This window comes from Mus caroli, chromosome 11 (genome assembly GCF_900094665.2).
Source record: "Mus caroli chromosome 11, CAROLI_EIJ_v1.1, whole genome shotgun sequence".
Classification (NCBI taxonomy): domain Eukaryota; kingdom Metazoa; phylum Chordata; class Mammalia; order Rodentia; family Muridae; genus Mus; species Mus caroli.
The window spans coordinates 106,079,578-106,090,230 of record NC_034580.1 but is presented as its reverse complement, the minus strand read 5'-3'; the positions used below and the strand labels follow the sequence as shown (position 1 = coordinate 106,090,230).

At 37.0% G+C, this 10,653-nt stretch overlaps 1 protein-coding gene across 6 annotated transcripts in view; it reads left to right on the top strand.

The window, feature by feature from the left end:
• LOC110305860 (ATP-binding cassette sub-family A member 6) overlaps window positions 1–10,653 on the top strand; it is a 73,292-nt gene that overhangs the window by 36,943 nt on the left and 25,696 nt on the right. For all 6 annotated transcript variants that reach the window (XM_029484193.1, XM_029484194.1, XM_029484191.1 and 3 more), the window contains 5 exons: window positions 1,414–1,597; window positions 1,971–2,137; window positions 3,611–3,744; window positions 4,962–5,099; window positions 9,707–9,814. In XM_029484193.1, coding sequence (XP_029340053.1) covers window positions 1,414–1,597; window positions 1,971–2,137; window positions 3,611–3,744; window positions 4,962–5,099; window positions 9,707–9,814 — 731 coding nt within the window. The remainder of the gene's footprint in view (window positions 1–1,413; window positions 1,598–1,970; window positions 2,138–3,610; window positions 3,745–4,961; window positions 5,100–9,706; window positions 9,815–10,653) is intronic.

Sequence of the window (10,653 nt, the reverse complement as noted above, 5' to 3'; positions counted from 1 at the left end):
AATGGACCTCTGGCTAGCCATACTGATGAGGTCAGAAAACACAACAGCCCATGTCAAACAATGAAGCCACAGTTCCAGTGGTCACACTTTTTTGTTTTGTTTTGTTTTGTTTTTTGCTTTTTGTTTTTTATTTTTTTTGTTTGTTTTTTTGTTTTGTTTTTGTTTTTGTTTTTGTTTTTTGAGACAGGGTTTCTCTGTGTAGTTCTGTCCTGGAACTCACTCTGTAAACCAGGCTGGCCTCAAACTCAGAAATCTGCCTCTGCCTCCCAAGTGCCATTCTTAAGTGCTGATAAATGACTCTGGAAAACTAGCTACCTAGTACTACAGCAGTTCTATCTCCTGATGGTAGTGTTTCTTGGGTTCTTTGAGGCATTTTATGTTCTTTTTTTCTCTTTTCTTTTATTAGATATTTTCTTCATTAACATTTCAAATGCTATCCCCAAAGCCCCCTATACCCACCCCATCCTGCTACCCACCCCACCCACTCCTGCTTCTTGGCCCTGGCATTCCCCTGTACTGGGGCATACAACCCCCAGAGCATTTAATGTTCTTAATCAGAGGTATGGGGTCTGACCATTTTCTTCTTATAAAAATCATTTCTTGCTTGGTAAGAGAGAAGGCCTCCAGAGAGAAAATTCTTATCAACTTCCAACTAGTTTATTGGGATATAATAACTGTCATTTTTGATGCTTTCCCTTTTGCAGGTAGTTTGTTCAATGTAGACAAACACTAGGATATACCCATATCGCATGACTGTGATAATTCTTTCAGTAAATGGTTGACACCATTTTACAGATGAGAAATTCAGAGTTAAGAACAGTTAGACGATTATTCAGAAGCCATTCTGCTTATAGCTCACAGGTCTGGGCTGCATAGCTACGTTAAATATTTTCAGAGCTGATGGTCTTTTCCTTTCAAGTCCACGTTATTGACACCTTAGTATTAAGTATTTAAGCATTGATAACTGCTGATGCCAATGAAGAGGCTTATTTTTGAACTCCTTCAGAATAGTATTATAATTAAACAATTTACCTTTCCAAAGACTGAGCCTAGCCAAATTACCCCTTTTCTGAATTCTTGTTTTGGTGTATATTTAGCAGATATTCTCAGAGAGTATGTAGAGATTTGCTATTATGCTATGTTTCATACCATATTTTCAATGTAACTCAAGACATTTTTACTAATTTAAAATTTTTCATTACATTGCAAATTATAAAATATAACTATATAAAAAGAAAATACTAAAGGTGGTGATGTTATACAAGCTTAATGAGGTATTGGAAATGTCATTTAAATAATTTCTTTGAATTGAAGTATAAAAATAAGATCCGACATATGATAATTTAAGCTTTTTTATGAAGGAAAGTTTACTGTGCCTTAAGATAGTCATAATATGTATGCGTGTTTATACAGCCGTTGAGAAAAGAGAAGCAGCAACAGACTCAGAAAGCTTAAATGACCTGGAGGTGGTTTACCCTTCTCTCTCTCAAGTTCAGAAGACTGTGGGCACCATGAGCCTTTGGCGAATGCAAGTCTGTGCTATAGCACGGCTTCGCATCTTAAAGCTAAAACGAGAGAGAAAAGCATTTTTGATCATGTGAGTATCAGAGTCCTGTAATTTTTGAGATAAAAAAATAATTAAACTACAGAAACATTTAAAAATAAAGTGCATTTCTGGTAGACAAGAGATAAATACAGTAATGGTTTTACAGATAGAGGGATTGCCTGAATATTAATTCTTGATTTGGCTTATGAACACATGCTGTTTGATTTTCCTAATCAGATGTAATAACATTTATTTAACAATGCTTTTGAGTAGTGTGACATGTTGAGATAGTACTTTTGGCATGTCAGCACTTAACATTATGGTTGTTATAAAGTAGAATAAATATCTAACCAATAGTTGTGGAATATATTACTGAAGAAGCCAATGCCGTTGAGTCTTTTGGTAACTTTGCTTTATTGTTTAGTCTACTGCTTCTTGGAATTGCTCTGCTCCCACTGGTCATAGAATACGTGGCTAACGCTTTGCTAGAGGTAAAAAACAACTGGGAATTTAAAACAGACTTGTATTTCCTGTCTCCTGGACAACTCCCTCAGGGTCTGCGAACCAGCCTATTGGTCATCAATAACACAGGTGAACTGAGATCAGCGTTTTAATACAGAAATAAAGCTTTAACTGTTAAGTGGTACAGGAGGGCAGAGGAAAATCTGGCAGAAGAAAAATGTGAATTTATAGAAAGTGACTTGTGAGGAGCAGTATACAGGCTCCTGATTTGGGAGAGGACAAGGCTGATGGGAACACGGGACAAGGGTCTTGTCACTCTTCAGCCTGGCCTCCATTCTTTATACCTGGAAGCCACCACACACACACACACACACACACACACACACACACACACACACACACACACACACACAGAGAGAGAGAGAGAGAGAGAGAGAGAGAGAGAGAGAGAGAGAGAGGATGAACTACATCTTAGATGAAGACTCTTTAGATCTCTTTACTACCACTAGTTAACATATATTGATTGATAAGCAAAGACAACACGTCTACACTTCATGCTCTCCGTTGAAGTTCAACAAGATTCAGGAAAACTTATTTTCTTAACTCAAAGAATGGGTCATTGCTTCACAGTTGCTTAAATAACTTGAAAGAAAAGCTTTTATGTTTCTTTCGAAGCTATCAGAACATTTAGAAGCGTAGTACCCTTTATGCAAAGGCAGGTTGATATCCAAGGAGGTCTCCCTTTTCTGAGGAGAAAGGGAGGAGAGGCCAATGAGGGGGTGAGAGGGACGGCTTGGAGGAGAGGAGGAAGGGAAAGTTGTAATCAGGATGTAGAGTAAATAAATAAATTAGTTAATTAAATACCATGCACATGCACGCACGCACGCGCATGCGTGCGCACACACCCACACACCCCATCTTTTATAAATGAGGGATGTTCCCAGAGGTGACTATAGCAGCTGTCTTTGTGGAGGGCCCCTGACTGTTTTTCTTGCTCCAGCTCTAGCTGGATAATACCACCCTTGATTGTGTCTCAGAGCAGGATAACTTAGTTATCCACTTGAGTTTTGATATTGTAGAACCTGGTTGATTATTACATCGTTTTCTCCTGGGTGCACCAGGCTGTGAGTTTTTCTCAGTTTTATTTCTCTCTCATCTAATTCCACACATTTTCTTCTTATAGGATACATAAGAATTTTTGATTTAATGGTGGCATCTTTTTTTATTTCCCAAGAAAAATACACTATGCAATACAGATGCAAACATGGAATACATGAATTTTATATATACATTTTAATATGTATTTATTTGTTAATAATAGGAAGGAGAGAAAAATGTGTTTCCCATATTAATTTTTCAAAAATTATCAATTTATACACATTTAAAAGGAAAAATTATGCCTTAGGTGGAATTATGATGATAATTTATTATAATTTAAGATTTACTAAATAGAAGATGGATGAGTGGCTGATTTATCTTTTTTAGGCCCGTAGTGGTATTATGTTATTCATGAAGTATGCTCATTATGCTAGGAATACTTTATGTTGCTCAAGAATTGTTTACTTGCTTTCATATTGCCGTCTGCTATCAAAATCACACCAGAGTCAAACATTGAAGATTTCCTACAGTCACTGAAGCATCAAAACATAGTTTTGGAAGTAGATGACTTTGAAAACAGAAATGCTACCAACAGCCTTTCCTACAACGGAGCTATTATAGTTTCTGGAAGACAAAAGGTATATTTTTCTTTTGGTTTTTACATTTGTGACCACACATATATTAAAGGTCTACACTTTAACTGTTTTAAAACTATAGAAAAGTAATATAGAGTGACTCAGCAAAACATGTGAGTCCACACTGAATAGACATTTTGGTGAAGCATTTTCTATCTTTGTTTTAGATTAAGTAATTTTGCATTCAAAGGGGATGGGCCCATTGGTTAAACTATATAACTCATTAAACCATAGTCACTAATTAATGTAATTATGAATTTAACTGCTCTTATTCAAGCCAAGTGAGCGATGTTTTATATATTGAGAAAATACATTAAATACTGAAATATCCACATGAAATCTAAAATGGAAAACTATTTTCCATGCACTTCAAATTGCGTACAAGTCATCAGGGATTCTGTCAAGGAGCACATCTGATGCAAATTCACCCTAATTTTGTGACAGATTTGCATTCAGCAGAGTCAAAATCAATCAAAAGTTTGTCTTTCTTCTCTGCTACACGAGAAACAAAGCAACCCCAGAAACCCAAAAGGCGCCTCTTTTAATGTATCATAAAAGTTTACATGTATTTTAAAACACATAATATTTAATATATTATAAAAAAGTCATTTTAAAAATGTCAACTTTGGGAAACTATTTGACAGCTGCTTGATGTATCTCGTATATTTACTACACAAACTGTTCATAGCATTCCCATTAAAACAATACTGAATTTTTATGATGACTAGATACATATTTTCATAAACATTAGGTATTAACATGATCTTCAAAATTGCAAAGGTCCTATGGCCATGTAGCCATGAAACTCTCTTGTATTCCATTTTTATTTCCTATCTGCTTGCTCACCATAAATTGACAAAATTTATGGGCAGCGTTTAAACTCTACAAACTGAAGTTTCCTCCTTATCAGAAGAGGGATGAAGTGAGACAAAAACTGATTACACTAGAAGTATTGAGTATTAAGTAGATTTCAGCTCAGTTCTATTCACTGTATAAGGACCTAATATAGAGTCTCACTCAAACCGTGTATGAACCCATTTAGACTCCTCCTTCATGGATGAGAAAACAAAGGCTCAGAAAAGCTAGTTAACTTGAAAACCAACACACAGCTAGAATTGGACTGTTAGAAGTGTGTTTATGTGTGTGTACACGCGCGTGCGAGTTCCCTTTATTTTTCAAAGCTTTTATCTCACTTGTTTTTGTTGTACTTTTCCTATAAGGATTACAGATTTTCAGCTGTGTGTAACACCAAGAGGCTACACTGCTTTCCTATATTAATGAATGTTATCAGCAATGGGATCCTCTATATGTTCAACCACACACAGTATATTAGGATTAAGGAAGATATATTCTCATCAGTAAGTATTACATCCGTTGATCCCAAACAATTAAAAATATGACGGCTTACATTACTCACATTTGATTGTTGACCCTAAGGACAGTTAAGATGTTCCCAGAATTGTGTGCTGTCTGACTCTTGCCTTCAACCACTCAGCTTGTTTGCATTGCAAGGGAGAGAGAGAGAGAGAGAGAGAGAGAGAGAGCGCAATTTCACAATCCTGGCTTTAGGAAGTTTCTAGAAGGGAGGCATTGGTGAGAAACAGAAGTACAGAGAAAATGCCACCATACTTTATAATCACTCCATTTCCTTTTTTGTCAACCTATCCCACAAATGACAGTGATTTCCCATTTCTGTGCTTTGAGAAAATTTCAGTTTATTTTTGACACTTTCCTTTGTGTATCGTGATTGTATTCATTTTAATTACCCTTTCTTACTCCTTTTCCACCCATGTGAGTGGTGGACTCAACACCCACGCCAGTGTGTGGATGCTCTGCAGGAAGATGTAGCTACCTTATGCTTGTGATTGCAGTGACTTGGGACAGCCTGGAGACAGGATTTCATAGTGCTTCTCTGCCTCCTCCGACTCTCACAGTCTTTCCACCCCTGCTTCTGTGGTTCTTCCCTTGGCTTTGGATGGGATGACATAGGTGTCTTCTTTAGGTTTGAGTATTCAATAACCACTTATTCTCAGTCAGCACTGTGACCAATCAGGAGTCTTTGCAGCAGTTGTCACCCTCTGCTACACACACACACACACACACACACATGCACACAACTGAGATCAGCATTAGTCTGTGGGACTAAACATAATGCTTAGGAGGCATTATGGCTCCATGTATATTTATCAATACATCAATTGTACACTCCTCCATCCCCCATAGGTACTGTGACCTCACAGTTACAGGTTTTTGACCAGATTTACAATAACAGTCACCCATTATCTTCCATGGAGAAGATCTCGAATGTAGTTGCAAAGCCACTAGCTCTTCCTTTAATGGTCTTGGCACTATTGCCAGAATGGTTCTATCTTGCCTGGCAGGTAAATATTGTATATCAAGGTCCACTGATGACGCTTCTCCCCCAGCAGCCTATGTAACTTTCCCTGTTGTTCAATCTAGAGTCCTTTGGATAATTCTACAGGAATGGTGTAGCTGGGTTATACAATAGCTTCATTTTTAGCTTTTTGAGAAACCTCTACATTGCTATCTACAGTAGCATCAGCAGTTTATGCTCCCACCAACAGTGAATACATCCTTATTTATTCCCCTTCTCCCACTTTCTCTCTACCACTTGTCCTTTGTTTTCTTGAAAGTAGCTATTCTAACTGCGAGATACAATCTCACAGTAATACTAATTTGCATTCTTTGTCCAGGGTGAATGAACCTTAGATGTGTATGCCATACCAAAATGAGATTAAAAAGAATTAAATATACCTATGACAAACAATACAATCGAAGCGGTAATAAAAATCCTTAAGATTAAAAATAAGCCCAGGACCTGATGACGTTAGTACAGAATTCTATCAGGTTCTTAAAGAAAAATTAAAACCAGTGCTTGGCAGATTATTGAAAAGATAGACGAAATGAAAACACAGTTCTTATGAAGTCACTATTATGTCAGTACCCAGACCACATACAGCAGAACAGCAAAATAAGAAAGCTACAGACTCATTTCTTTGATGAGCACAAATACAGAAATTCTCAGTAAATTATCCACAAAAGAAAATTGAGGAAAAAGTAAAAATACTGTGACTGATCTGATTTCATTTCAGAGATGCAGGGATTATTGAACGTGTGTATATAAGTGAAATTGATTAGTCATATAGATGGCCTCAAGAATAGAAGTTACATAATTATCCCAATAGGTGCATAAAATGTCCTTGACAAACTCCAATACCTCCCATTTTGAGCTGAACAGAGACAACACCAATAGACATGCTAACGTGGATGGGTGGGTGAGCTTGAAGCCTACACAAAGAAGTACAGGCAACTAAGGAGTGCTGAGAACAGGAAATAGCGTCTTCCCCAGGGAAGAGCACACTAGTTGATTATCCAATACCAAATGTTCAGCCCTGAAAACCAATACATATAAATAGCATTATATAGACTGGCCAGGTTGTATTTATGTATTGAAGGATACCTATGTGCCTGTACACATACATGTACATAACAACAATTATGCAAAAGAAGCCATGAGTTTGAAAGAGAGCCAGGGAGGATGGATGGGAGGAAGAGTTTGGAGGGAGGAAAGGGGAGGGGGAAATAGTATAATCATGTTATAATCTCAAAACATAAAAGAAATATTACAAAAATGCTAGAGAGATTAGGGATATAAGCAACATATACGCAGAATAAGCCATTTATGACAAACCCATAGTCAACATCATGCCAAGTGGAGAAGAACTCAGAACGGTCTCATTAAAATCAGGAACAAGACAGGGGTGTGCCCACTTTCTCCATTCTTACTCAATACCATGCTTCATGTTGTAGCTAGAACACTAAAGCCATAGAAACAAATAAGAGATACAAGTAGGGAAGGAAGAAATCAGTTTTCTTATTTAAAGATGATCTGATTTTGTATATAAGAGGCCCTGAAGACTTCAACACCTGGCCAGTGACATGACTTCATGGGAAGGCAAAATTTTGCAATAAAACCCCCATGACCTGAGTTTGATTCCCAGAATTTACACAAAGGTGGAAGGAGAGAAGTCTCCACAGAGTTATTCTCTGCTGATGTGACTCACACTCACTCATGCAGACACATCACACACAAGTAATAAGAATACTAGTAATAAAACAAAAAATGTAAAGAAGACTGTGCTATGAACTTGTAGAACTAATAAACACTTCATCCAAGAATCAGGATGCACAGTTAACATTAAAATCAGTAGTCTACCTAGATACACACTGAAGGGATGCAGGAAATGAGGGCTGAACAGATGGCTCAGTGATTAAGGGCATTCACTGCTCTTCCAGAGTTCTTGAGTTCACTTCCCAGCACCCACACGATGTCTTACTGTAGTGGGATTGTTTTTGTATTATAGACATTGCCTATGTAACCACTTGGTGATCATTTCCTCCTTATTTCAAGTGTTTGTGGTGGTTATCATTTTCTGATGGAGAAGAGAAATATTTAAAACGGACCCCAGATGTTTCTTATTAGAAGCAAGATTAGAAATGAAGGAGCCCCAGGGAATCTTGGTTAATGAAAATGTATCAAAATGGCTTCCACTGAATCAGCAGTGCTGGGAGTACATGCTATGCAGATTTTATGCAGATAGCGGAAATAGTGATGGAATATACCTAGTGGGTCAATGATGACCATATACCCATATATGGACATACATACACATATATACCTGTATAATAGATATACATATATATTATATACACTATATGTATACATAATACATATATTATATAGCATATGTACGTGCATTATATATTTATATGCACATATAACATAAATGTATATAATAACACATATGTGTATAATATATGTATATATAATATGTTTATATATACATTACATTTATGTGTGTTTATATATATATGTATGTTCTTACCTATGAGCTAAAGTACTGTATACATGGCCATGTCATCAGGGAGGACATGGAATGATTCAAGAAGTAAGAATTTAAGGGAACTCTTTGAAAAGTAAGTCCAAGGGTTGGAGAACGTAGCTTGGAGGTATAAAACTTACCTAGCAAGTGGAAAGCTCTGCTGAGTAGGATCCCTAGGATCTCAAGGGAACAAAGGCGAAGTGGCCAGAAGAGACAGTTAACAGCTTCCTGATTTCATTTAAAAACAGATGTATTTATTTTATGAGTATAGGTGGTGTTTTCTCTGCATGTATGTCTGCATTTCTGTATGTTATGTGCGTGTGATGCCGAAGAAACTAGAAGATGGTATGGGACCCCATGGAAGAGTCAGATGTGAGCTCTGTGTAGGTGCTGAGAACTGAACCCGGCTTCTCTGCAAGAGTAACAGGCACTCTTTACTGTTGAAACATCTCACTAGCAATCTTCCCCTTGATTTTTAGAATTTATCTTATTTATAGTTTGCTCAGAATTCAGAATTCCTTCATCTAAGGGGGGAGGAACATTGTATCCACCAAACGCCAACTTAATGCTTCTCTTAATGCTTCTCTGCTTCTGGTATCTACCGTCTTGCTTACTGTTTCTAGGAATCTGACTGTTTTACTTACCTCATCCAATGGAAGCACACAGTACCCTTTGCCTGGTTTGTTTCACTTTGCATTAGATATTCCAAGACAGATTAATCCTGAAGCATTTGGCACGAGTTTCCTCCTTTTAAAGTTGAATAATGCCCGTTATGCATATATGTATGTATGTATTTAGTTTTGTTTCTTCACACACCTACCAATGGCATTTGAGTTATTTCTGCCTCATGGTAATTTTTATGATGCTATTAACATGGCTATCTAGATATCTCTTCAAAAGCCCTCTGCTTGCTCTTTTGGATATATAATCTGAAGTAGGTCCTAGAATATTCTCAACTTCTTTTGTGTTTTGAGCTGAAGTCTTATGATATATGATAAGTATAGTTTCACTTTAACAGATGATACTCTGATATTCCACTAAAATTCCTTTTGTATTTGCAGTTCATCGTGCTAATCTGGACTGGGATACAGGAAACTTGCCTGTTCATATTGTGTGTTATATGCAGTGTCTCTCCATATATTGCCATGAGCAGCGTCAGCGATTATAAAGTAAGAAAGTGTGGGTAGGGGATACTAATAATTTCAATGACTGTATTTTTTTCAAGATAGGGTTTCTCTGTATAACCCTGGCTGTCCTAGAACTCACTTTGTAGACCAGGCTGGTCCCAAACTCAGAGATCCGCCTCCCAAGTGCTGGGATTAAAGGCGTGCACCACCACTGCCCTGCAAAAGCTTATTTTTAAAATGTGAAAACTTCTTACTTCAAAGTTATGTGGAAAGTAGAACATTTTCAGATGTCTTATTACTCTGAATCTTCAAAGCAGAATAGTATATAGCTTTTGGATGAACTGTTTTCTAGCAGCGTGGAAAACAATCACTGAGTTTGACATTTAAGATCAAATTTAAGACTTAGATTCCCTTTGTACTCTGTAAATTACAGTTTTATGTCCCATTTGGGTTTGTTTACATCCTTTGTCCAGACAAAAACGTAAGATTTATATGAGCCTGCTGTCATAATCCTGAGCCACTAACCTTGACAGAAGAAGGAAAATTTATTTAATCCATCAGGTTCACAATAACCTTAATTATTTCTTCTTTCTTTCTTTCTTTCTTTCTTTCTTTCTTTCTTTCTTTCTTTCTTTCTTTCTTTCTTTCTTTCTTCTTCTCCTTCTCCTTCTTCTCCTCCTTTTTCTCCTTCTTCTCCTTCTCCTTCTTCTCCTCCTTCTTCTTCTCCTTCTTCTTATTCTCTTCTCTTTCTTCTCCTTCTTCTCTTCTCCTTCTCCTCCTCCACCACCACTTCTTCTTCTTCTTCTTCTTCTTCTTCTTCTTCTTCTTCTTCTTCTTCTTCTTCTTCTTCTTCTTCTTCTTCTTCTTCTTCTTCTTCTTCT